Source organism: Megalobrama amblycephala, linkage group LG2, assembly GCF_018812025.1.
Source record: "Megalobrama amblycephala isolate DHTTF-2021 linkage group LG2, ASM1881202v1, whole genome shotgun sequence".
NCBI lineage: Eukaryota > Metazoa > Chordata > Actinopteri > Cypriniformes > Xenocyprididae > Megalobrama > Megalobrama amblycephala.
The window spans coordinates 46,093,231-46,120,889 of NC_063045.1; the positions used below are offsets into that span (position 1 = coordinate 46,093,231).

The 27,659-nt window shown below is 36.6% G+C and overlaps 2 protein-coding genes and 1 long non-coding RNA gene across 14 annotated transcripts in view; 1 reads left to right on the plus strand and 2 right to left on the minus strand.

Annotated features, from left to right (window-relative positions):
* Nucleotides 1-1,450: 1,450 nt before the first annotated feature.
* On the minus strand, nucleotides 1,451-11,355 carry fhdc3 (FH2 domain containing 3). Its single transcript, XM_048179013.1, has 12 exons — nucleotides 11,196-11,355; nucleotides 9,692-10,184; nucleotides 6,637-6,698; nucleotides 6,273-6,372; nucleotides 5,901-5,986; nucleotides 5,629-5,729; nucleotides 5,155-5,225; nucleotides 4,937-5,044; nucleotides 4,729-4,799; nucleotides 4,531-4,648; nucleotides 4,216-4,380; nucleotides 1,451-2,962 (listed from the first exon to the last, which is right to left on the minus strand). The coding sequence occupies exons 2-12, from the start codon at nucleotides 10,145-10,147 to the stop codon at nucleotides 1,772-1,774; spliced, it is 2,529 nt and encodes an 842-aa protein (XP_048034970.1). The 5' UTR covers nucleotides 10,148-10,184; nucleotides 11,196-11,355; the 3' UTR covers nucleotides 1,451-1,771.
* Nucleotides 11,356-11,904: 549 nt separating this feature from the next.
* The window catches only part of LOC125260646, a 42,068-nt gene continuing 26,313 nt past the window's right edge, over nucleotides 11,905-27,659 (plus strand). The window contains exons 1-2 of the long non-coding RNA XR_007183093.1: nucleotides 11,905-11,973; nucleotides 24,695-24,779. This is a non-coding gene — a long non-coding RNA (uncharacterized LOC125260646). The remainder of the gene's footprint in view (nucleotides 11,974-24,694; nucleotides 24,780-27,659) is intronic.
* On the minus strand, nucleotides 11,999-27,038 carry arfip2b (ADP-ribosylation factor interacting protein 2b). Of its 12 annotated transcripts, XM_048179031.1 has the most exons (11): nucleotides 26,777-27,038; nucleotides 23,704-23,862; nucleotides 23,067-23,177; nucleotides 21,840-21,896; nucleotides 19,854-19,962; nucleotides 19,107-19,169; nucleotides 17,761-17,876; nucleotides 17,442-17,663; nucleotides 15,492-15,649; nucleotides 14,799-14,973; nucleotides 11,999-14,685 (listed from the first exon to the last, which is right to left on the minus strand). In XM_048179031.1, exons 3-11 carry the CDS (start codon nucleotides 23,163-23,165, stop codon nucleotides 14,530-14,532), a joined length of 1,155 nt encoding a protein of 384 aa, XP_048034988.1. In that variant the 5' UTR covers nucleotides 23,166-23,177; nucleotides 23,704-23,862; nucleotides 26,777-27,038; the 3' UTR covers nucleotides 11,999-14,529. The 12 variants fall into 12 exon arrangements, with proteins under 12 accessions (XP_048034988.1, XP_048035069.1, XP_048034996.1 ...); XM_048179112.1 differs by lacking the exons at nucleotides 19,107-19,169; nucleotides 23,704-23,862 and adding an exon at nucleotides 18,113-18,208; XM_048179039.1 differs by lacking the exon at nucleotides 23,704-23,862 and having other exon boundaries at nucleotides 17,442-17,651.

Genomic DNA, 27,659 nt, shown 5'->3' on the forward strand with positions numbered 1-27,659 from the left:
TAAAGTGGAAGAGAAACATGAACATGAATGAATAGTGACATCAACCATTCTGTCCAGGGCTGCCAGTCCGTCATGCTACAGTGGAAACTTCTTATATTGCTTTCTATGTCATTATTACTAACCTAATAGTAGTTCAAATAGGCCTACTTTAAAAAAGTATAGCTATACTTTTAGAATTTCAACACTTGTATATACTGCTTGATAACAGCGTTTGTGCTACATTTCATTAATATAGTGGTTTTCAAACGTTTTGCCTTTTAACGGGAATGACAGTGAGGCTGAGGGTTTCTTCAGTGGGTTGTACTGTCATTTAAAGGGTTAGTTCACCAAAAAATGAAAATTCTGTCATTTATTACTTACCCTCATGCCGTTCAACACCCGTAAGACCTTCGTTAATCTTCGAAACACAAAATTTAAGATTTTTTAGTTGAAATCCGATGGCTCCATGAGGCCTGCATAGGGAACAATGACATTTCCTCTCTCAAGATCCATAAAGGTACTAAAAACATATTTAAATCAGTTCATGTGAGTACAGTGGTTCAATATTAATATTATAAAGTGACGAGAATATTTTTGGTGTGCCAAAAAAAAACAACAACAACGACTTATTTAGTGATGGCCGATTTCAAAACACTGCTTCAGGAAGCTTCAGAGCATAATGAATCAGCGTATCGAATCATGATTCGGATCGCGTGTCAAACCGCCAAACTGCTGAAATCACGTGACTTTGGCGCTCCGAACAGCTGATTCGACACGCTGATTCATTTGTGCTCTGAAGCTTCCTGACCTGAAGCAGTGTTTTGAAATCGGCCATCACTATATAAGACGTTATTTTGTTTTGTTTTTTGCGCACCAAAAATATCCTCGTTGCTTTATAATATTAATATTGAACCACTGTACTCACATGAACTGATTTAAATATGTTTTTAGTACCTTTATGGATCTTGAGAGAGGAAATGTCATAGCTCCCTATGCAGGCCTTACGGAGCCATCAGATTTCAACTAAAATATCTTAATTTGTGTTCCGAAGATTAACAAAGGGTTTACAAGTGTGGAACGGCATGAGGGTGAGTAATAAATGACAGAATTTTCATTTTTGGCCGAACTAACCCTTTAATGTGTTTTTGAATTGTCCATCCAAGAAATTTTAGTAAAATTTCAAAAAGAAAACATAAGCTGTAGAAAATAAGTAATCTAGGAGCTTTATACATCTTTTTACAATGAAAACCATGAATGAAAACACGGTAAGTCCATCCCTCACAGCCTCACTTTCATACTGAGTTAGGGTTGGGTAAGGGTCTGAGTAAGGTCTATTGTCCAACACTTATTTCTGCTAATAATTACGATAATGCTATTCGTTTTCAACATTTTTTGTGATTCCAGAAGATTCAAGGTACTGATACAGCAACTCTTGTATTACTAGTTGAAGGGTGAAGGCACACACAAAGGCTTTAAAGGTGGAATCCACACTTTATTACATAAAAATAAGACAAACTTTAAAAGACGAACAAAAATAAAAAGCATTTCAGTCCCTGAAATTCAGTGTTGTGAACCAATAAAATCAACATGTTAGAAATAACAATGCTTAAGACTTCAACTAAAAACTAATAAGATATCAAGACATCAGCACACATCATCAGGTAGTTTTGCATAAGAACACAAAAGACATCAAGAACGTTGTAAGACAAGTCCCCAGTTGCCTACATCAAATCCTTTACGGCAGCGTAAAATCCTTAAAAGTATAAAACTCTGTAGGACATGCCATGTCTTCTTAACCGACAGTTCCTGCCCTGTTTCTTTCCCCAAAGCGTCGAAAGAAAGATACAAGTCCTGAGCTTTCGGGTCTTTTATCTGGAGGAAGCTCCTGTCCATTACGTTTCTGAAAGATCTGTCCAAATTTGAAGTTAGATGCCTGCTCTTTTTCATCAGTAAGTGATGCAGACCTTATAGACATCCCGTGTGCTGGAGTTTGCTTTGAAGGACAGTCTGGTAAAGAGGATGAAGTCCCCACACCTGATTTATGAGAGAAAGGGGGCTTGTCGCGCACAGGTGTGTCAGGCAACGCCCACACCCCATCATCAAGGATGTCCACCCTGGAGAAGGAGAAGGAGTGTCTCCGGTGGGGAGTGTTATGTGGAGAGATACGAGGGCTGAGGATGGTCCACGGTGAGCCTAGACCTCCCATTCCGTTCTGCAAGGCCAGATCCACCTCTTTTATATTCCTCTGTTGAGGAGTAGAGATGCACACACCATGGCCTCGGGAACGATCTGGTGTAATGGTTCCACTCAGGCCGCCGCAATCCTGAAAGCGGAAGATTTTGCCAGAGAGCTCAGGCATTTTGTCTGCCTCCTCTATATTCTCGTTCTCCTCTCTTTCTCCTTTATCCATGTCTCCAGTCTCCTCCACTTCTCCTTTATCCATGTCTCCAGTCTCCTCCACTTCTTTATCCATCACTCCACCTTCAGTGACCACAAACTCTTGTTTGGTCGAGGTGTTGCTACACCCACCTTTTTTATGGTCATTGCATTCAGGAATCAGTCCATCATCAATGCACTGTCCTCTTTTGGATGTGGCGCGTGCCCGCTGAACATCATTAATGCTGCAGAGTGGAGCCTCCTCCTTCCGACGGATGTCCTCTGGTTCTTGCACCCTTGAGATCTCAATTTTCTCCTCGTTGGTTTCCACAGGGCTGTCTAGATGCCCTCTGCCCTCACGCTCCTTAACCTGAGGGCGGATGTTTTTGATGGGGCTGTCTGTGACAGATCTGTCCCCAACGGGCCTCCTGCGAGAAGGACGCTGACTGAGGAAACTGGTCAGGACAGATTCTAGAGCGGAGGCTTCATCGCCCGCATCCCGACTGGAGCATGTGCCGGTGGATCGGCGCTTAGCCGTTCTGGTCAGCTTTTCTCTTTCTCTCTGCTGTCGCTTGCGAGTCTCGGCCACTTCTCGCTCACGGTTTTCCTGCAGGACAGGACAGAAGAGGCTGTGGGTGTTTCTCCAACATTGATAGAACAGATAGACAACAGATTTTGATGTTTCCCCCCATTTTTGTTTTCAAAAATCTTGGAAACAATTTGTGCAACTTTTAAATGCCTAATGTAAACGGATTTTATTGTATTACCCTTCCTAGTCCCAGTCTTTAAAACTGTAAATAACAAATATAACAGTTACATTTAAATCTAATTTTAGATTTAAATCTCATTTCAATATTGTGTTAATTTAGCAAAGAAAAAAAGCTCTTATCAAAGCATGGGCCTCCTATGAAAGCTTGTTTCAACCATGAAATAAAAATAAAAAAGGTAATTGTGACTTTTTAATCTCACAATTCAGACTTTTTTTCCTTGCAATTGCAAGATTATATCACACAATTCAGACTCTTTCTCAGAATTGCATGATATAAAGTCAGAATTGTGAGTTATGAAGTCAGAATTGTGTGATAAGAGTTAAGACTGACATTTTTTTCTCAGAATTGCGAGTTTATATTTTACAATTCTGATTTTTTTTTCTCAGATATATATACACATATAAACAATTGTGTGATATAAAGTGAGAATTGCAAGATATAAAGTCAGAATTGCAAGTTATAAGATTGACCTTTTTTCCCCCCTCAGAGTTTATATCTCTGACTTTATAACGAGCAATTGCATGTTATAAAGTCGGAATTGTGAGACATAAACTCACAATTCTGAGGGGGGAAAAAAGTCAGAATTGTGAGATAAAAAAAGGTCACAATTACCTTTATTTATTTATTTGGTGGAAACAAGCTTTCATAGCCTCCACTATAGAGGCTTTACATAACAGGCCTTCACACACTATATTCATTATTTTCTTCATTTGTTCTAAGGCTTTGGCAAATGCAAATAGTTTTTTTTGTACTATATGCATAAATGTGCATGTATGTTACTTTGATTGTAACAAATTTGATGTGTGCATTTTAAACTAAATAAAAGTAAATAATAACAAATAAAATTGCGTTATCACTTCCATCACACTGAAAAAAATTAGGGACAAAAAAAAAAAAAAAAAAGTTTAAAGCTAACAAATAATATCTAAAGTTTTCATATCTGAAACCAGAATACATTTTTGTAAACAATATGCAACAGAAATTTCATGCAGTGAAAGTATTTAAAGTGTTTTGTGTGTAACACCACCTGTAGCACCACACTTGTAATAAAGTTCCCTGCATTTTGCCCTTATAAGACATGAGAATTTACCTGTGTAGCTCTCTCAAACCTCTCACAGAAGGAATGAAAGATAGAGCAACACTCCTCTAGTTTAAATGCGGCTGGGTCTTCACAGAAGTACTCTGCCACTGAGGCACTGATGGTGTCCAGTTCCTGAAGAGAGGCCTCCACGTCTGCAAGCCGAATGTCTGCCAACTGTACAAGAGCAGACATACATTATTCCCAAAATACTGATACTCCATGCTGTTTTGCCTATTAAGGTAATTACAAAACAAATCACCTGACATTATGTTGCAATTTCAATGCATTTTATTGTAGGTTACATAGAAATCCAAAATATCTTACACAAAGAAATGCTCCCATCTGATGTTGTAAATCTGGCTGTTTACTAGCATCCATCTTTGCTTCCCTAATTTTCTCCAACTCCCTTTGAAGGTCCATCTCCACCTCCTGCTTTTGGATCCTATATAGAATTTATGAACAAAGTGGCATTATACTCCAAAATGCATCTCCTATACATTACAAAACATGTATTATACCTACCTTGCAGCAATTCCAATGTGTTGAAGCTGATCAGGGAAATGCAGCAAAGCTTCATCGATCTGCTGGGCTTGCTGTAATAAATAGAAAAAAAAAAAAAAAAAAAAAAAAAAGTCACTGCATCATTTAAAAATAATATATATATATATACACACACACAAAGAATTAACATCCAATAATAAGTCCTGAAAAATGTGATCACTTAATTTACCATGGATACATAGTGCATAAGGTTCATGCCAGGTTTATTTGCTTTGGTGTCCACTAGTTTGAGCAATGATGTCATCCTGAAGCCAATGGCACTACCTGCATAGCCGCCCTGAACAAGATACAGCATTTATTATTATAAGTCATTTATCTGCTCCAGCTGTAGTTCACACTCAGGAATAGTGCATCTATAACAAACAGAACAGACCATGTGACACTCACTGCATTCATGTAGTTACCAGCCTTCAGCACCAGTCTGATGATTGAATGTAGGTCATCACATGCCAGCAACTCTAGTAGGTAAACAAAAGTTCAAGGTTAGCATGATTTTTTTTGTTGTTGTTGTTGAAAGATAACAATATTTTTATTTAGCAAAATTGATGAAAAATAACAGTAAAGACATTAATAATTTCATATAAATGCTGTTCTATAAAGAATCCTGAAAAAAAATAAGAATTGTTTCTTGAGCACCAAATCAGCATATTAGAATGATGAGCATTGTACAGACTGTCCACTGAAGCACAATATGCACTTTGGACCATTTTCAAATAATGTTAAAGAACATGTTCATCAGGTTTTACACAAACCAATTTTCCACTTTCCAATTTTCCATTCATATGCTGATCATTTCTAGTAAAAAAAAAGAAAAAGAAAAAAGAAGCATTTTCACTGGTGGTCTTAGACTTTTGGAAGTACCATTAGCAGCAGTTGTCATGACAGCAATGGAGTGCTTGAGCTCCTCTATAAAGGGAAAAAACTCTTCTCTGAGGAGCAGGCTCTTTAATCTCACTTTATACCTGAAAACAAACAAAAGTCACAGAATTATTAGCAGCTTTTTAGCTAAAGCTTATTTCAATTAGCTGTTTAACACATTTCAACATGTTTAAATATGTTCCCACAGAATTTACCCCAAAAACAGCACAGAAATTGGCCTTTCAAATGCTTTGAACCATGACAGAAAAACTCACCCAGGCACTTGAACTAGCATCACCATGAAACGGTCAGGATCATTTAGCAGAGATAAATCTCCATTGAATGACATCAGCTTCTTTGTCTGGAAAGTGTCAATACATAAGCAGTGTTAAAGGGATAAATAAAAAAAATAATTTACTCACCCTCAAGGTGTTCTAAACCTGTATGGTTTGGTTACCAACATTCTTCAAAATATCTTCTTTTGTGTTCAGCAGAACAAAGAAACTCATAAAAGTTTAGAACAACTTAAGGGGGAGTAAATGACAGAATTTTTATTTTTGGGTTAGCTATCACTTTAAAAACATAACTGATCACATAGCTGATCAATAGCACAGCCCAATGTGGTCATATAGAGAAAGCCAGTTTACCTCCATGTCATCGGGCAACAGCTTGTTGAGTTCCTTCAGTTTCCCGGAAGCAAAGCAGAGGTTACCGTGCCTGACAGCCTCTACAATGTCCTTCGGTGTCCTGAAAAGTGCACGGAACCACAGATAAGATGTTTTTAAATGGCTACTTGGGAGTTATTTTGGGAGCTCTCAGCAACTTGTCACACATATTACTTATAATGGATGTAATTCAGTGTAAGGTTCTTCTAGACACTCAATTTAGATTGTCTTGCTAACCAGGCAATCATAGTACAAGTACAAGATTCACTCCAAAAAGCAAAAATGTTACTGTGAATTTTGAAATTAGGAATTAAGGAAAACAGACAATTTAAATTTCACACCTTACCTTTTAAACTGTTTTAGCAAAATACCAATATTCATACTTTTCTTAGAGTTGAGAATTGATACCTAAAAAAAGAAAAAAGACAGATACATGGTGTCAGTTTCTCATAAGCTGGAAATAGCATATATTATATTCAGTGACAGCAACTAAAAAAAAAAAATTAAAAAAAATCCAGGAAGCATGATGCTGATTTAACATGATGCTGATTTAACATGCATATTTCATTGTATAAGAGAAGATGGAAGTGGAATCAAAAAGACATGAGCAAACATTGTTGTGAAAAGTTCAACATTTCTGAGATTAACTTCCACACAAACAGTACATGTTCCTTAAATAGATGTGTAACAAAAGTGCAATAGGGCAGACGAGCATTTAAATCATCTGGTCACACTTAGGTTTATATGATAACAGTAAAATATAAAAGATTACCCTTTCACAGACAAGGCTTAAGCTAATCCCAGACTAAAATGCATGTTTGAGCCGTTTTAAATGAGAGAAACACTATGCTGCACATGCAAAATAATATTAGTATATTTGAAATTGAAATTAATCCCTCATTATACTTTTAAATACTTTTGAAGGGAAAATGTGAATGTGTTTATTAATGTTTAATCCTTGTGAGCCCATTTAATATAAATGTCTTAAAGGTGATACAGAGGATCTTTTCGTCAACTGAGAAACCAAAGACTGTTACTGAGTTTTTGAAATGAGCGCATGCGTAAGAACAACCCCCCTCCTTCACAGCTCATTTCGAGGGAACGCCTCCCAAAAATCGCGCACGAGTATTAGAACACGAGTGTTTACCACCGGCATTCGCTGTGTCGTGTTAGTGGATTCATTATGTCGGACTCACCGCAGGTAACTCATAATCTGCAGTTGTTACTCCTGTCTCCTGACAAAAACATTGCATGCGGCGCCTGTGGAGTGTGGAAAGTTACTGGAGCGCGCAGCCGCGCTCGTCTCTCACAAGGAACGTCATGGCAGTGATTGACAAGCCAGAGGGCCAATCGTTTACGCGCCCCACCCTAACCCTACCTCGTGCACAGATGATGTATATTAATATTATTCCTTTCAGTGCACCTAATAAATAGTCTTTTATCAGTTAGTAAAGACAGTTTCAAGTAATATTGCAAAAATTTATAAAACAAAACATCCTCTTTAATGGAGGACATTTGAAGCATGTCATCTAGACCTTTTATTTTTATTTTATCTCTTCTTATAGTTGATACTTCAGAGTTAAGTATGTTGTTTGAGCTATTGAAATGGCCTCGGGGACAAGTTGGTTAAACAAGAATGCACTGGAAACCAAACAAGCAACGCTAATAATCTTGTTGCGCTTCCAACTAAATGAGGTCTCAGAAGACAGGATGTTCAATACTGAAGCTTTATCAGAGCATAAGTACTGGAGTCACCTCCCCAGATCATTTGCCTTTTGAAAGGTGAGAGACACAAATGAGTAATTGATTGGGTTGATGTAGGCCATGAACAAGTACTACATGGCATGTTTAATTCACCCACTTGCTGCTAAACTTTCAATCTTGATACACAAGAGATGACATCTGAGCTGTCTTTCAACCCTGCATTGCTGTCCCAGCCAAAGGGCCTCACTGGAAAGTACAGCTATAGGTATACACGACTAGTTTTTAATGACAAATCCTTCAGCTTCACAACAAGCTCAGCTTAACTGTCAGTGTCCCGTTAGTGGCTCCTTATACATTTACTGCCTTTTTCCTTATCACATATTTTGGTAATCATAATTATTATCATTATTATTTGAACACTCAAAAACACTCAATTAATCTTGTGATAACAGTTTTGAAATTGGACATTGCATTATAATTAAAAAAAAAAAAAAAAAAAAAAAAAAAAAAAAAAACAGTACTTTAAAACCTTTTAGCTGGCTCCTCCCCCTAGAGGCTGGTCTGATGTTTTAAATTGTACAAAATTACTGCACTGTTTTAAAATCAAATTTTTTCTAATGTTGACAAAACATATAATTGGAAAAGACTGAGAATCAATGTTCCATATTTGTTTTGAGATAGAATTTGGAACACAAATTGGTTAGACATATAGCTTTGTTATTTTGTAAAATATATTTTATATAAAAGAAAAGAAAAAAAATGTTTAGTGCAGTACATTTGCTTTACAGTAAAACTTTTTTTACACTGCTAAGCATCTTTGAAAAGAGGCCAACCTTAGGTCTGTATAACAAAGCATTCATGAATTAAAACCATTTAAGTTCGGATAGTGCATTTTCACATCTATGCTCAAAAAGGAGGTGACAGTTAAAGGTGCAGTTGGTGATCTGTTAAATGCTAAAGTTAGCCTGCTAGCATTGAAAACATATGATCCCACCCACCCTGCAAATCGCCATCCAAAGCCACACCTCCTTCAAAAAAAACACATGAACGCGCTCGCGCACACACACAGCTGCTCTTGGTAATGCATCACAAGAGACGGTGTTAAACTACCTCATGTCAACATAACAATTATAATGAACAAACAACTTAGAGAGCTTGTACCTGACTGCTGCAGATTAATTTCATTGTGTTGATACTGTTGACATGGAAATGCACAATTCTGAGTCTGACTGAACAGCTCCGGTTAGAACGTCACAGGTTGCCATCTCTTAATTATGATAGTTATGGCGTGAACGCAGCATAAGCTCATTGTTTTGATTCGGTAGGAACTGTCAAATGTGGCTGCAGTTTGTTTGCGTTGCTTGTGACTGAGATCTCACTGTATAAACTGCATAGCATGTAATGCGCTGATGACGTGTGATGACACGCGAATAGGGTGCGCGATGTAAAAAACATAAACTGATAGGCAGAAAGGACACGTATTATTTTATTTGGACTGAATATAAAAATTGGATGAACATATTATGGTCCTACACCTTCCATAGACCATATACATTTATAAAAAAATACATTTAGACCGTTTAACATTGGGATTGCTATCCGGATATGAGGAGACCAGTACAAGAAAAAAATGTTACTGTAGAGAATCATCTATTGCACCTAACAGGTTTAATCAATTTTTAAGTAAAGGCACTTACATTTTCTGCTTCTGTAGTGATTTGCGAAAGGCCCCACACACTTTTTCTGACTGTCCCACCCTTACGGACCAAACCCTGGTGCTCGTTGTGGCTGAAAAGCTCCTCCATGCGCTTAGTGTCCAGCTCAAAGTTCTCAAGGTTGCGTTGGGATGTCCACACGTTGCGCTTGCCCAAAACGCTGTGCCTGGGGATGGCGTCCCAGTTGAAGTTGCGCATTTTTGAACGCCGTTGGACAGTCCGGGTGAAGGGGTCCCCCATAGGTGAAGGAGGTGGAGGCGGTGGGGGTGGTAGTGGAGGTGGTGGAGGGGGAGGAGGAGGTGGAGGGCCCAGGGGAGGGGGCTGGGCGGTACGTCTGAAGGGTGAGTTCTCATTTTGAAAGCACCTGGAGGAAACAGGAGGTAGAGGTGCCGTGGTAACAGCTGGAGCTCCATCCATTGGAGGACACGGAGTGGACATCCAGTGGTCTCAAATCCAGTTCACTGGCTGAAGGGATCTGATAGAAATATTTTTTTAAAAATTATAAAAATACATAACAATGAGAGGCAAAAACTGGTCCAGAATTCCTAGAGAAGCAAGAACATTTAATTTAATGCTCTTGCTTGGAATGAAATTCACTTCTGAAAAATAACTTTAGCCATCCAAGATTACTACCATCAATAACATGATAAGTAAAGAGACAATTTAGGAACAGATGGTGGACTGTTCAGCATGTTTGTTGGATATGGTGGATGCAACCAAATGTCCATAATTAAAAACAGCAAACATATGAATTTCCAATGATAACACTTAGACTGGAAGAGCAAGTTGCTTATTTGAAAAAGCCGTGTGAGCAAACCACAAAGTCAGATAATACTTTACAAGACCAATTCGCCCATGAACTTCAATAGGCAGTTAAATAAAACATTTGATTAACATTATCAGGCATAAAGAACTTTGCATATGACACATACTTTGGTCTCTACTTTTTAACTCTATTGGCTGCTTAATGTACTTTTCAGGTGTAAGAGGAAATTCCAACATTTAAAATAATTTAATGCTTTGGACGCGGCTATCATTGTATATAGCCTACACATTGTGTTATTATGATAATTTACCTAGAAAATATTAATGTAATTTTTATATAAATAGGCTATTAATTTATATACATTTTTAATAAAAGCATTATTTTTCGTAAAATTACACTAGCAAAAAAAAAAGAAAAAAGATTTGACTTATTTAACTTAGCCAACAGCAATTCAACAAGTATGTTTACAAAAAAGGCCGAGGATACAAATACTGTGATAGAGATCACTACATTGGAGTTCTGCTGTTTTAGACAAAATAGTTAACTCCGAAATTGTCCAAAATGTTGGTGAAAATACACTGACAATTACAAAACTCTGAAATGTGTAACTCCCAAACAAGTGAATAATTAAAAGTCAGTAAAACATCACCGAGTACAGGAAAACCACGAGAAAAGCAACAGAAAGTGACAGAAAATTAATCAAATTTTATATGTACGTACCGGTAAGTAGATAATATTAGGATACTGCTGATGAATGCTTAATCAACTGACGTCCATTGCTGGAGAAACTCAACAGACAATCCTCATGTCAAACGCCATCAACTTCCAGCACGAGCACTTTAATGGATGAGAGTAGCCACACCCCTCACGCCCCACCTGAGCAACTCTCACCTCTTCTCCTTAATATGCTTCAGAAATAAAGAACATTGTACATAATTCAAGAAGAAAGGAAACTACACACACTGGGTCAGTATGCTACTTTATTTTTAGTAACAACACAACACGCTGGGTTAAAACAGGTCTACAGTTTGAATTGTAACTGAGAAGCCGCAGCTTAAAGGTAATCCATGTCGTTTTCCGGTGTATAAAACGGTATGTTTCTTCAAAAATGACGTTATAATGCCCTCTATCGACTTTATACAGCCAGTCTAACATCTTTACTAGTTGAGTAAATGTTCTTTCAGCTCAGAAACAGATGTAAAGGTTTTTTTGGAAGAAAGGGCTGGTTATCTATTCAGTCAATGTTACAACTGTGTAAAGGTTAACAATGGATTTTTTATGAATTTTTTTATTTATCATCCATTGATTTAAAAATTTAATTAGGTTACTGGAGCACTGGCCCTACAACTGAAGAAACATCTGTAGTATCATATTCGACATTTCCCTCTAATGGTCAGCATTAATTTTGCACGGCCTGACTTCTGTACTTCTGTTGGATGTGTTTGTTCAATTTAGGAGACAAACAGGGTCAAAGCAACAAAGCAAAACAGGACATCAGGTAAGTACAAATGACACAGAGTCCATTTTTGCAAACTTTTCAAATTTTATCTGGTAGGTTATTGTACATTTGTTGGTCAAAGGTTTGGTCAAAGCCAGGAGCAAAAGCTAACATCACGGGTTTCCAGTTTCAAAATCTGTCTTAATTATCTTTACATATATACAATCATTCATACACTACAATACCACAAAGCAGCCTAAAATATTGATTGTACATAAATATGGTAATATTTATTACCCTTTCATTCTGCTATGCTAAACTAGGCCTACTAATGGAGTGACCATTTCAATGCCAAACACTTCTGTTAACAGAAATCAAAATAAAAGCAACAACAATAATCCCCCTGGAAAATAATATCCAGATTTAGTGTTGAGGTCTACATTTAAAATCCTATTGCTCCGGAACAAATGTCCATCACTTCATGGATCAGTTCAGTCTCTATGGCTTGAGATGGAATCCTTTTCTCCAGCTCTCAAGAAGAAAATGATCACACACCGTACCGTCTCTGCTGTCCGACAACTGTACAGAATGTAAAAAACAAATAAAATACTCGGTATAAAAACATCTGACACATTTTTTTTCTTTCTTCTGGGGTTACAGAGTGGTCCTTACAAAACAAAACAAAAAATAAAATTAAAGGCAATTTAAAAACAAAATCTTCACTAGGTTAAGTGACATTCAAACTAAATTTCAAGCATTCTTTAACATTCATGAGAAACCTTTCTTTTTCCAAGAAACATTATTTTCCTGCACTAATACCCATGTAGTGTTTTACTGAAGCACTGAACAGGAATGAATCACAATGCATGGAAATGTACAACTAATGTCAGACCTGCCATGCAAAAACAAACAGGGAACAGCCAATGCAGGCATACATGAAAATAAACTTTCTAGAAACATCTTCAGTATTGCTTCATCTCAAGCTTGGAAAGATTTAGTGCAATGTTCAAAAGTACTGAACATTAGATCATAGTTGTTATTTCAGTCTTATGTAATGAAATAAAAAATGAAACTAGACTGACAAACTAATCAGACAGTCTGCATTTAACCCCATTACCACTGCATCAAGTTTGTTTAGATCAAAACATATTTCCAAGAAAACAAACCTTACTGATTTATAAAAAGAAGGCTATCGCAATGAGCATACTGTGGATATTTTAGGTGAAAAATTATGTAGTGAAAACCCAGTAAGGTTCATCTGATTATACTATCTCATCACAAATAAAAAAGGTTATTTTGAAATATTCACATCTGTTTGAATTTGTACTATATTTTCTGTGAACATTTAGGGTTAATGGAATAAATAGTAAAAAAAAATGCTACCATGATATTAATCAGTATATAATCTTTCATTTGGGGAAAAAATATTTGGTTTTGTTAACAAAGGCAAATAAAGGCATTAAACACAGGGTGCATCAGAACCAATTGCTAAGGTGGCATTTGAATACATGATAAGGCCCACTATTATCTGCCTCTTAAGCACTGGCCCATGTTAAATTAATCAAATACAATTCACACATACACTTCATTGATTAACTTCTGATTATTAACTTAAAATGATTGCAACAAAACGTTCTATTGTATTATGCATTGGAATATGATTCTACAATAAAATATAATTGTCAAAATAAAAATTAAACTCCTCTGCCTTCGAGAAAACAATCATGTTTCATCTATTCAAAGCTATAAAGCAAATGTAACAATATTGATAAGAGAGTGATATTAGATTCATCTTCTATTTTGGGCATTGTTAAAATGTGCAGGAAACTATACACCCACAATAGGTGAAATTCTATCCATAATCAAATGGATGTCAAAGAATTATTAATTTGAGGTTAAATAGCTTAAAATATTAAATGTAATATTTCATGTATTCAAAGTATTTCAAAGAGAGACAACTGGACAAGCATTGACTCAACAGTACTCTCATGGCCTAGTAAACATACAAGGATGCAATACCAATATCAGAAACTCATATCTGGATTTTATCCAAATAAAATCACTTTTAGTAAGAATCACCGACACTGAACACTGAAAGCTCTGTGATAGGAATGATATGGACCCCCCCACCAACAGCTACAACACCAAATCTACAATACAGAAAAAAATATAGTAGTGACGAAATAAAACACTTTTCACAGAAAATAAAAGGAAAAGGTTCCTCAAAATGTGTTCACTGACAGAGAGAAAGTGTGTGTGTAATATTGAGAATAGTATTGGAAAAAGAAAAAAAAAACAGCTGTTCTGACTGACATATTAGAAGGATTGTTTCAGTCCGTTTAATGATATTTATAGGGATGAAGCTTAAACTGATACCTTTGACATTTGATTGGACCATTGGGACTGGTTACATACCAGAGGTGACTATTCAGACATTTGAAAGTCTCAGAGCAAGAATAGGAGAAGGAGAAGAATCAAGGAAGAGAGTTAGTTGAAAGAGGCTCTGTTGTAGCCACGGTCTCTGCTAGCATCTCAGATCGCTGGTCTCTTGTGGTCCTACTGTGTTGCTCTGTGTGGCTAAAGACATAACAGGAAACCAGCGAGAAATGGGAACTTTCACTGTTCTTCCAGCCAAGACGGTTTGTCAGCCCCGGGTGGTTTGAGTTTAATGTTGAACTGCTTGAGGGTCTGTTCCAGCTGCTGCTGGTTTCCAGCAAAGTAGGCAGAGATGGCATTATGGAACAGCAGAAGTTGCTTGTGCATCACTTTTACCTGTGAGAGTGATACACATACACACACCATGTTAGATTTCAAGACAGATACAACAGATAGATCAAGGGCTCTTTAAGTGACTTAAAAAGGAAGTTATGCGAGTGGTTGGGCACCTTATTTTCTTCCAGGAACTTGAGCTTGATGGTGACATCATTGCGAAGACGTTCATATTTGTCCTTGTGGATCTGGTACTGCTGCTGAGCAGCCTCGATACGAGCCATGGTAACAGCGTCCCGCGGGCCCATGTTCAACTCCTCTAGATCTGCTCTATACGCATCAAACTCTAGCCTACAGGACATCAGAGAAAAATCATTAAAAATGGCACATTCAATTATTACTTTTTATACAAGGTGATGCCCAAATTTGAAAGTTACTTATGGTGCAATCTGACACTAAATGTAGATGGTATTAGATCTGGACCCAGGTAAATCAGACAACAGCACAAAAGCATCAAAATGTTTCCCAAAGTTCTCAGCATGTACCACATCAAATAAACAACTGTGACAGAGGATATGTTTCTTCCTTTTCAGTCTAAAGACTGAGTAAGAGGGCCAGCCAGTGTCAGTGCCTGTTGGTTCATTCAATACCATCTCGTCTGCACGTGCAGCAATATTCGATACTAACCCAGACAACTGTAACGTATAATGACCCTCTCAAACATCCAGTAACATCAAAGGCTAATTAACTTAAAACACAATTCAAGTGCTTGAATTTCAAGTCCTGACAGAAAGCAAGGCCCAGGGCCTCTTCATATTGCAGAGAAGTGAAAAAAATAAAAATAAAACAATTGCCGAAGTAGCTTTTACCTGGCATTCTCGTACATCTTGATAGTCATCAGTGTGTCTTCCATAGTTTTGTTCACCAGTGTATTGATACTGGACACAAAGAAGTTGATGGCACCAAGCAGAGTCTCTCCATTCTTGCACAACAACTTCTGTGTTTCTGCATTGTATCCAAACTCATCCTGTGTGTAAACAATACCACAAACATCAATAAATAAATAAAAAATACATTTTATATTATATATGACAGTGACTCTATTACTATTTTTAACTAAAACTAAAATTATATTAAAAAAAAATAATTGAAATGAAGCTGAAATAAAATTCATTATAAATTTTAGATAAACTTAAATTAAAAGTTAAAGTTGATTTACTAAAATTATTAACTAAAACTGAAGTAAAAACTAAAGATAAATAGAAAAAAAAAAAAAAAAATGAAAACCTAAAATAAAAAAACCCTGAAAATATAAAAATAAAAGCCAATTCAAAATATGAATAAATATTAATGTCTCAACCACCATAATTCTGTAAGTTCTGTTTAATATGACATTCCTACATTTTCATCCATAAAGGTTGCCATGTTTTAGTTTATAGCTTCAAATTATATCACATGAATATATCTTCTTAAAATTATAATATATAGTACAGTCCAAAACCACTAAGATTTTTAATGTTTTTAAAAGAAGTTTCGTCTGCTCACCAAGGCTACATTTATTTAATTAAAAATACAGTAAAAAACAGTAATATTGTGAAATATTATTACAATTTAAAATAACTGTTTTCTATTTGAATATATTTGACAAAGTAATTTATTCCTGTGATGCAAAGCTGAATTTTCAGCATCATTACTCCAGTCTTCAGTGTCACATGATCCTTCAGAAATCGTTCTAATATGCTGATCTGCTGCTCAAGAAACATATAATGTGTACAATTGTACAAAATATTTGTGTACAATATTTTTTTTCAGGATTATTTGATGAATAGAAAGTTCAAAAGAACAGTGTTTATGTGAAATCTAATCTTTTGTAACATTATAAATGTCTTTACTGCCACTTTTAATGCATCCTTGCTGAATAGAAGTATTCATTTCTTTAATTTCTTTTCAAAAAAATAAAAATAAAAATTCTTACTGACCCCAAACTTTTGAACGGTAGTGTATAATGCTACAGAAGCTTTGTATTTCAGATAAATGCTGTTCTTTTGAACTTTCTATTCATCAAGGAATCCTGAAAAAAAAAAAAAAAAAAGTACACAACTGTTTTCAACATTGAAAATAATCATAAATGTTTATTGAGCAGCAAATCAGCATATTAGAATGATTTCTGAAGGATCATGTGACACTGAAGACTGGAGTAACGATGCTGAAAATTCAGCTTTGCATCACAGGAATAAATTACTTTGTCAAATATATTTAAATAGTACACAGTTATTTTAAATTGTAATAATATTTCACAATATTACTGTTTATTACTGTATTTTTAATTAAATAAATGTAGCCTTGGTGAGCAGACGAAACTTCTTTTAAAAACATTAAAAATCTTAGTGGTTCCAAACTTTTGGACTGTACTATATATATTATATATGTGTGTGTGTGTCAAAAGTTTGCCGGGTAAAATAAAAATTTTTTAAAAAAAGCCAGTATGTTGTAGAGTGTTGACTGTTAAACTAGTTTTAGGTAATCCATCCAGCAATGTTAGAGACATTCTTGACTGCTCAGGTGTTTAAGTAGCAAAACACAAAAGCTTCAAAAAAACCAAAAAAAAAAAAAAAACAGCTTTTTAGTGCTTGATGACAGTTTTTTTTTTCTTTTTTCAGTCTGTAAGCAGTGGCACTAGTTATTTTTAAACACTGACAGTTTGAATTATACATTCAGAAACAACTTAAAAATACATGAGTAAGTTTACACCACCCCCCTAATTTTGCATGGCAGTCACAACAAATGTCATAAATCTCAAGATGGCCATGCTGTCTCACCCGAAGTTCTGGAGACTTTTGACTGAGGTCGGCAAAAGTGTCACCAAGGGCGTGCTGCGTCTGCACCATGCTGTAAAAGTGGTTGGTTAGCGCTCGCGCTAAATGCAGCACATTCTCGTACTTCCGTTTGGTTTCCCGCAGAACCTCGATCTGAGCCTCCAGCTCCAAATCCACAGTACGTGAGCCTCGGCCAAACCTCTCAGAGATCATCTGTTTGGTGCACTAAGGGAGAAACCCATAAATACAAAAGGCTTCAAAATGGGAGTGGCTAACAGCACATAACATCTAATTAGAAATGTCAAACAGTTAATTGACAAGCCTTGTATGTGTTCAGGCCCCATTTCTTCATGATGTCAAACTTCTCCACTGCAATGCCTTTTGTGGCTTCTTCTGCTGTCATGGAGGAATTGCTACTGGTGTGATGCATGTTGGACCCTGATACACAGAAAATGCTTATAGTATTTTACACGTACAGAAATTTCTATACGTCCACAATCATTTACACATTTTCAGATATTGTGGCCATCATTGATTGCATCAGAGACAGACAGACAGTGTATCAGCTATATGTGAAACAGATGAGAGATGAGAGAATAAATGAATGTGTTACACTGAATAGGGGGAACATGTTGCCAAAGAGCACTTAAATGATCCAGCGCCCTTTGGGATACCTGGGATACAGGGGATGTCATCTGATTGGCTGGCTATTCGGCAGGCTGCAATCTGGCTTGGGGCAATGCTAACACCCCTGGACATCATTCGCAGTTCTGGAGGGGGTCATGGCCAGGAATAGCAGGGGATGTTGGGGGTATATAGGGTTATGGGGAACAGGGAGTGGGTGGTGGATATGTTAAGAAGTTTAAAAATTATTTAGGCAATTGGGAAAATTATGTTTTACAATGGAATGGATTGAACCACATGAGAGTGAAGTGTCAGTGCGTATGTATGTGAATGAAGAGCAGGAAGATGGTGGAAGGGAAAAGAGGGGAAAAGGGGAGGATGAGAGAGAGAAGGCGATAATGTAATGAGATGAAATGAACACAGGAAAGCACATGACTGATACTTTGTTAAATCTGCTGCCTCATGACAAACAGATGGAGAAAATTTACAGTTCACTTAACAACACACAACTGTTATTTTAAACCCCAATATGTCTGATCATTTATTTTTAACTACAAGTGTTCATTAACACAGAAACGCAGTGTGACTAGGAGTATCAACTAGGAGTATCAGACAGTAACTGTTATGAAAAAAAAAAAAAAAAAAAAAAAAACATCCTTTACAACCAGCCATTCTGCAGCAGATTTTTTTTTAAACATTTTCTCAATAAAGTCAGCAAGATTAAAGCCACATTAAAGTTTCAAACTGATTTCCAAAGCAAAATGACAATAGGTTCCTCATTACAAAGTTCTTGCTAGTGAAAAAGCAACCTTAACCCTGGAAGAAAGAAGAAAAAGAAAAATGCAGCCCATTCCAATCTGCTAAGAGAGAAATGGAAAACCCAGAAAAACAGAAGTGATTAAATTTATTCCTGCAGAACAGCATCCCATGCCCTAGGATAGGACAAAATGGTTTTGAACAGGACAATAATTCAAGCCAATAATTCAATGGGAAGTTGGAAAAAGAGAAAGAATTGAGACGGGGTACAAATGAGGGATAAATGACCTTGCCCTTCATTTGGAATGCGTCTGTTGCCCAGAAAGTCAGGGTTAAGACGGACTGCAGGGCCTAAGAAAAGGTAAAAGAGACAGAAGGTCCTCACGGAATCAGAAGGGAATAAATTTACACTCATTTTAAGGCCCCAGGATCACCTTACAGTTGGTTCTAGAACATATACTGTCCAGACAAAAAGTAATTTTGTTAGATACATGAAGCTAAATTAAAATAAAATCAAAAGCAGTCAGTTTTGGTTGGGATACTCTGCAAAAGTTAGCCTCACTTTTCATTACAGAGGACATTCATTTAAAAAGGATCCCTGAGGATCTGTGGCCTTTTTTACTCTGGTTAATGCCAAACTTTAAAGCCATAAAAGCATGACTCACACACAATCTATACACACAATGACCAATGCCGGAGGCCCTGGGTCTCATTTGGATTGCACCATTGGAAAGAAAGCAGTGGAAAACCCAGAAAAGAAATTATGCAAGCAATATTGTACAATTCCAACTGCATCTCCAAAAAAAAAAAAAAAAAAAAAAAAAAAAAAAAGTGCTTTTGTGTCTGAAAGTACAAATGTCAATGTTTGTTTAGGGTCACGTGAATCTAAAAACAGCCTAATTATACTGGAATGTCTTTGCATGTTATTTCGAATATGTGCAATTTTGCAGAAGCAAGGTGTGGCAGAAGCAACTGGGTTTTTGAAGAAGATGTGAAGAACAGTGACGAGTTAAAGAATGACAGAGTTTCTTATACCTTTGATAGAGCTGGTCGGAATGATGCCTTCCGTTGTACCTCCATAACCACCTGATACGATGCTGGTTTCATTCAGGTTGGGCCCAGACACCATGACCTGCTGCAAGTCCTACACACATGGAAACAGAGAGAAAAAGAGATCTTAAGAATTCAAAATAGCAAGGCAATTGTGTAAGTTCTAAACAAAAAAACATTGGCAAAAGTTGTAAATTGTTAGAAGGAACATTTTAGGGTTAGAATCACATTAAACCTAGAATTAACAAGAATCATGTGCCTGTGAGATATTAAAAAAATAATAATATTTAACTTCCTGTGAAAACAAACCCCTCCATGTGTTTCCTTGATGTAGTAAAGGAATTTGACACCAAAGCTTACCAGGCAATTACAGCACAAGGAAGGAAACACAGTCTGAACAGTTATCTAAAACAAGTCACATTAGTGACTATAAAAAACCGACAACAACCCACACCAATGGGATAACTGCATATCTGAGACCATAAACTAAGAAAAAGACCTTCTTACAAACAAACAACAACAGGTCTTCAACAGGGGGTATGTAATTTATTTGTTAAAGATTCACAATATTAAGTAAACTTTTTTTTTTTTTTTAAAGGTGCACTATGTAACTTTTTTTTGTTCAAAATTAACAAAATTTAATACACCATAAATCCTTCTTCCAAAGTTTGTTTTTGTCTTACCCTGATTCACTATGGTAAGCCTATTATTAGTGTTTTAATTTAGACAGCGGAATGCTTTTCATGCAAAATTTAATATTTACATCACTCGTCCATTCGTTTCTTGTCATATCCGGGACTGTAAATAGAGAAAAGATGCTCCGGCTACTTTGACCTGTGTGGGAGTGGCATACAACAAACGAGAAAGGTTGACATGGAGCACACAATCTCCAACCTCTGGGGAATCACCAATTTTAAACAAACGCCGAACACAAAAGTGTCTTCTGGCAAAAAGAGAACACGACAGAGCTCGTAATAAAACAAGAATCAACATTGGCTTAGGTTTTCGGAGATGGCGGGAACTGAGGAATTTGAAATGTTGTAAAAGCAATGCGGAGATGGCGTTTTTATTACTCAACAGGTGATTAAGGTATTTTACTGAATAGATAAATTGCCATATGTAGCTCTCTAAAAGAGTTCATTGTAAAGCATTGTCTATTGTGAAGGGTCATTTCATTATGGTTGCTGTAGCGCCATGCTGGAATTTATTTTCAAGGAAGTAATGTGTTTATTAATGATTATAGCTACAGTAATGTCTTTCTTCAGCTAGTCAGCTTGAGATCCTTTCCATCTAAACGTCCACAAAATGCATTCACTTTTGTTTTTTAACTGCTAGAGGGTCAAAAGTTACATAGTGTACCTTTAAATAAAGTTAAAGAAGAAAGTTTAGTGAGGGATGAACAAAATCAATTTAAAATGTAATGTACAAGTATATGAATATGTAGTACTAGTGAATATAGTCCTGTTTCACTGATAGTACAATTTAATTCATTTCCACTGTAAAAGAAATGTCAAATGAATGTGTTGTTTTTGCTAGGATATAAGCAGGCTCATGTTATACATATGCTGGTATACAGTACATTCTGTACTGTATGCAGTGACACCTTTAAATAACAAAGAATTAATTATTAGGTTAATACAAATTCTGCTGAACATACTGTATAGAGTTAAAAGGTACTAAAATGCCACTATCCAATGGTTAATACCAAAAAGCGACAAAACAGGATGTTTTTCAAAACAAACAAAATCTTTATCACTTGGATTTGCATCTAACCTCAAACACTGATTAATATGGTTTGACAGAAGCCAAAAAAATAATGTGATGTGAAAAAAATGCATGTGATTTGAAAAACATCCTGTTTATTGTTACAAGATTATGGGGAGAACTAAAACCATTTTCTGCTGGAAAGACATACACGTGCAAGCAAACACACACACACACACTGCCACCCTTCCCAGTGATCCTTCTCACCCTGAGGCCTGCGGGACTCCCTACCTTCTCTCTTAAGCTCCACTGAATCTTTGCAGCCTGCACAGACATCAGGGAAGAACATGACAACAAAAAGACAAAAGAAAGAAAAGAAACCAAAAATGAAGCACAATGTGAAACAAAACAAACTTGAAAACAGTGGTGATGAAATAATCTATCAAAAACACAACGGAATCCATATTTTAGGGCCGATTAGCACCTGTTAATACAATAATGACAGACTTGACAATAAAAAAATACATTGAGTTAAACTGCTCTGTATAATTTCAGCCCTTGTTGAGCAATGAATAAACCCTCTTCATAACAAAAGGATGTGGATTAAAAAAAAGAAAAGAAAAAAATGCCACTCTTTCTATCTCTGGGTAAAGACAAGAACACTTAAAAAGTGTGTTTTCACATTCTGGCTCAATGCTCCTGATCTATTTAAAGACACAATGTAACGCCAAAGTGCCATCTGCCTTTAGCTTAGACATTATTGCAACTGTGAACATGATCAGCCGCAATCCTCCTGGGATGGGCTTTTTAAAATGGACATAACATGAGAATGACAAAAAAAGAAATATATACCTATTTTTTTTTTAAAAAAAAATTAAAACAAATAACCTTTAGTTCCCTATAGGAACGATTCAACCTCTTAGCAAATAAATCGCTTGTGTTTGCGCAACACGTCTTCTCCCGGATCCAGTGCCACAGTTGTCCTACAGAGGTGTGTCTTGTGACAACATTAGCACTTTACCTTTTATTTACAGTGGTTTGAACAATAAGGAGATTTAAACACTTTGTGCTTGGCTGCATTAGCCTGTTACTGAGACACAAAGACAAGAAAACACATGCTAGACTTCTGAACTAAAGTATCACCACAAGCCATTTTTATGAAACAAATGCATATTATTATTACTTATTAACAACCTTAATTTGTAACTGATTATTTCAAATCTCCAACAAAAAGCTGAGCAACTATGAACGGCAGTGTTTGAATCACCTGCTAGCTTGATTTTTTTTCTCATGGCTGATATTGTGAAACAAAACTAAACAAACTGGGTAGACAGCTAGATTTCAGACTCTAAAGATATGAGGTTTAGGAAACAGAGGGAGGGGGAGGGGGACTCAATCATTAGGGTAAGTTCAGGTAAACCGGACCGTTTTTTAAAACTGAAATCACTCTTAAAATGTGTCCCAAATGTAACTGAATCACCATGTATCACTCACCTGCTCCAGACTGTCATCTTCTGCCAGATTCCTAGAGTCCCCATTACTGCTAATAGGAATCTCCATAGTGGCTGCTTTACTCATCATACTGTCTGCCATACCGGAGTGTTACTGAAAGAGAGAGTGAGATAAGGACAAAAAAAAGATAAGAAAATAAAACAGAGAGAGCTCTTCAATATATTACAAAAGGTTGTCTGTGACATTTCAGAATAATATATTCATGAATTCACAGCTGCTAATTAACAATGTAGACCAGAACTCACTTCAGACAACAAGCACTAGATTATTACAGGCTATCTCACAAGGTCAAAGTGAATGGTATCCAAGGCTGGCTGTCATTCTACATAACACATCATTTTTTACAAAACATGAGGCTGAATAAATGTTGACAATGTATTTTTGGATAAAATCTCCCTTTAACTGCAAAATCTACAAGGCCTTCTATACTCCACATAGCTACGCTTGGCGAAAACACAGAAAAGAGTTTACTCAGGAATGTTCTAATCAAAAGCACTTATCAGATCTGACAGAGCCAAACCCAGTCATTACCACAAAAGGAACTGCCATGGAGTTCAAGGACTAGATCTTTCACTTCAAACCAATTAACCTGGTTAAAACCCCCTGTGAGTTTCTATACCTCTGTGATATTTCCATTGATATTTCCTTCGGTTACTCCTTCAGAGCTCATTCTTCTCACACCTGCGGGAGGGGCTTCACAGCGATGAGTGAGCAACTTCTCAAGCAGGCTTTCATTGTTAGTACTCATAAAGCTCCCAGGCTCGGCCTCCTCAATGGGCTGAGGAAAATATAGGAATGTGGGGAGCTATGTAACAATCATGTGACTCATGCAAGTTTGTCTAAGCTTCAGCTTTAGACAGGCGCTCAGAGAGGGAGCCTCGGTGCTCAGAGGCCTGATTTGAGCGGAGGCATCATAGCCTGCCTTCACATAAGAGCCATTTAATTCTCTTGAGTGCTGGAGCATGAAATTTAGGCAGGATAAAAGCTAATGGTTCAGGTCCTATCTGTGAACCACAGGAATGGAAAACTAGCATTAATAAATTTGCACTCAGTGAGAAGTGGTGATGGCGGTGAGCCAGTGCAAGTGCTCCTTTACTATAATGATGGAATGGAGGGGATAGGACCATGGTCAGGGAATGTGGGATACTGTGACCTTATTGAAGACATTAAAATGAGCACCATTTACTTTGCCACAATTTCATTATGCCATGTCGTTACACCAGAAAACAATGATTCAATTTGTGGCTTGCAGTGTCACCCTTGATTAACCAGCATATGTGAATTACATTCTCTGCAGCTGCACATCTGAAACACATGATCATTTGGGATCAATTTGGTTGACGTGCCTGCAACCTATTGTCAATCATGCAAACCCTCAATTACAGCTCATCTGATGGATACATGGATGGGTGGATGACTACTGACAGATATTTTATGGAACTTAAGTGCCATTATGTTGCTCTACCTTGCTACATGAGAACTTCGCAATGGCTTCAAAGATCTACAAAATAATCTGGAAGAAAAACAGATAGGCCTGTAATTTGGCAGCTATGATAATACTACAAACATGCATCAATGACTTTGGCCTTTTTTCCTGTGATTTTCCACAGGATTTGCGGAGGCAGCGTGCCATCTAACCAAGGCTGCATCTATGACAACCAGTACAGTGAAAGGACACAACTCAAGCTGGCTGAGGTGATGTTGCCTCATTAAGCACCTTCCTAAAATTAAATCTCAAGGGACTAGCATGGTAACAAGATGCTCTTTATAACAACACAAGACTAGACTAGTGGTGAGGATTTTAAATCTTCTCAGAGAATTTGAATATTTTGAATCTATTTACTGAAACTATTCGTTCAGTTGCCAGTTCTGTATTATGCCAGTGTGTTACGAAGAGTCATTCACTCAACAGATTAGTTTGCAAACACAGAGTCGACCAGAACAATTACATCCTTTATTAAAGGGTTAGTTCACCCAAAAATGAAAATTCTGTCATTAATTACTCACCCTCAGGTCGTTCCACACCAGTAAGACCTTCATTCATCTTCAGAACACAAATTAAGATATTTTTGATAAAATCCAATGGCTCAGTGAGGCCTCTATTGCCAGCAAGACAATTAACACTTTCAATACCCAGAAAACTACTAAAGACATATTTAAAACAGTTCATGTGACTACAGTGGTTCAAACTTAATGTTATGAAGCGACGAAAAAAAAAACAAAATAACGATTTCATTCAACAATATCTAGTGGTGGGCGATTTCAAAACACTGCTTCATGAAGCTTGGAAGCTTTACGAATCTTTTGTTTCAAATCAATGGTTCAGAGTGTGTATCAAACTGTCAAAATCACATGATTTCAGTAAATGAGGCTTTGTTACGTCATAAGTGTTTCGAAATTTCAATGGTTCGCCAATGGGGAGTGTGACTTAAGCAGTTTGATACGCGCTCCGAACCACTGATTCGAAGCTTCATTAAACAGTGTTTTGAAATCATCCATCACTAGATATTGTTGAATAAAGTTGTTATTCTGTTTTTTTTGGTGCACAAAAAGTATTCTCATTGCTTCATAACATTAAGTTTGAACCACTGTAGTCACATGAACAGTTTTAAATAAGTCTTTAGTAGCTTTCTGGACACTGAAAGTGTTAATTATCTTGCTGTCAATGCAGGCCTCACTGAGCAATCACATTTTATGAAAAATATCTTAATTTGTGTTCCAAAGATGAACAAAGGTCTTATGGGTGTGGAATGACATGAGGGTGAGTGATTAATGACTGAATTTTCATTTTTGGGTGAACTAACCCTTTAAAGCATGCTTATAAATCTACTAAAAGACTCAAAAAACAGTGTCATAGTCATTCCTCACAAACAACAAAGCAATTCTATCTATATTTTGTCAACTGTTGGCAATGACTGAGGGTATTATTGTTGTTGGGGGGAAAAAATCATTAGCCTAGACAGCGACTCCTTCAATTAATGATTCTTCAATATGTCCAACCAATGAAATGCTCCTTCACAGACAGCACTCCGATGTTATTGGCTCGTACTATACTTGAAAACATGAGGAGCTTCAAACGAAAGAACTTTTAGTACATGGACGAGAACGAAAATGATTCGTTTACTTAAGACTAAACTAGTGGTGATCTAATCTTTGATCTGCGTGGGCAACTACCTGGGCGAACAGGTGAGACATTGACAGTGACTTCATGAAATTCACCTCGAGAAACAAATACCTTCAATACATCTTTTCTCTAACAGCTCAAGATTTCTACTCCGATGATGTATTACATCAATAAGACTCAAGATTTCATTTGTCACATACAGAGTCATGGAGAATTTATAACCAGCAGTGAAATGTAAACCGACCATATGGCTCGTTCAACCGTGAAACAGTTAAGCATTTTATTTCTCATAACGCATCATTGTCATAATGTGTCAGGTACAGTCGGCTACCTCAAGCATCCAATGTCCAAGTGACGGTCCTTGTCGCCCAAGGGCCTTTCATTAAAAGAACCCGTTTTTCGTGCATCAAAACAGATATAACACACTTGAACCGTAAGATCGCTAGGTAAAGCCACATATTAATTTTTGCTGTTATATATTTCACAGCAATTCACTGATTCAATGTCTGCTTACTGTTTAGTGCGATAAGGACTGCATTAATAAATATCACTATAAATGTTATCTTACCTGTGTGTTTCCTATTCTAGGATTAGCTATTTGACACGCGTGCTGAATATTTTATCCCAGTTCATGCGCGATCAAACACTGACACTTCCAAAAGAATGCGGGAATCATAAAAGCATGCATTCATGAAGGCTGAATTTATGTTAATTCATAAGCAGGCGGTTTTTCGCATGTTCAACCGATTCCACTATGTCCGGCGGCTTGTTTGTATTATTGGGCGAATCAGCCTCCAGTAGCCCGAAATGCCTTGCGGATCTGACGACAGGCGCCGACCTTCCTTTAACCGACGTGGAATAAGCAGCTAGCGCGAGGAAGAAGCCATGATGAGAAGGGAAGAGAGCAGACGATGCACACGGCATTGGTACCAGGATCACCTACTATGTGTGAAGAATAAAAACTAAACGTACAGAGAAGAAAAAGGTGATGATGATGATTAAAAAAAAATATTATTATTATTATTATATCTTAATTTCACTTTTATCAAATACCTAATAATAACCTACAACAACAACAACAACACATTTCTTCAGTCTGTCTTGATGCTTAACCTTGGTGTGAATTTTTAAATATTTACTTAAAACTATTTATTATATTATGTTATACAGTATATCAGACCACAAAAATAACAAGAAAACCACTAGATCCAGCAACCAGTAAATTCCTCTGTTGTTCAGAGGGTGGCAGTATAAGGCAAGGCAAAGCAGCAAAGACAATTGTGAAAAAAAACATTAGGCTATACGAAATAAATGTGAACTGAATGTAAATGAATATCAAAGATTTGTAGACTTCAGGTAAAAAAAAAGCATGTTTATTTTTCAAATTTACAAAATACATAGAATTCACACATAAAATTCACAATTATTTTCTCTAGAAAGCAGAGGTGTAA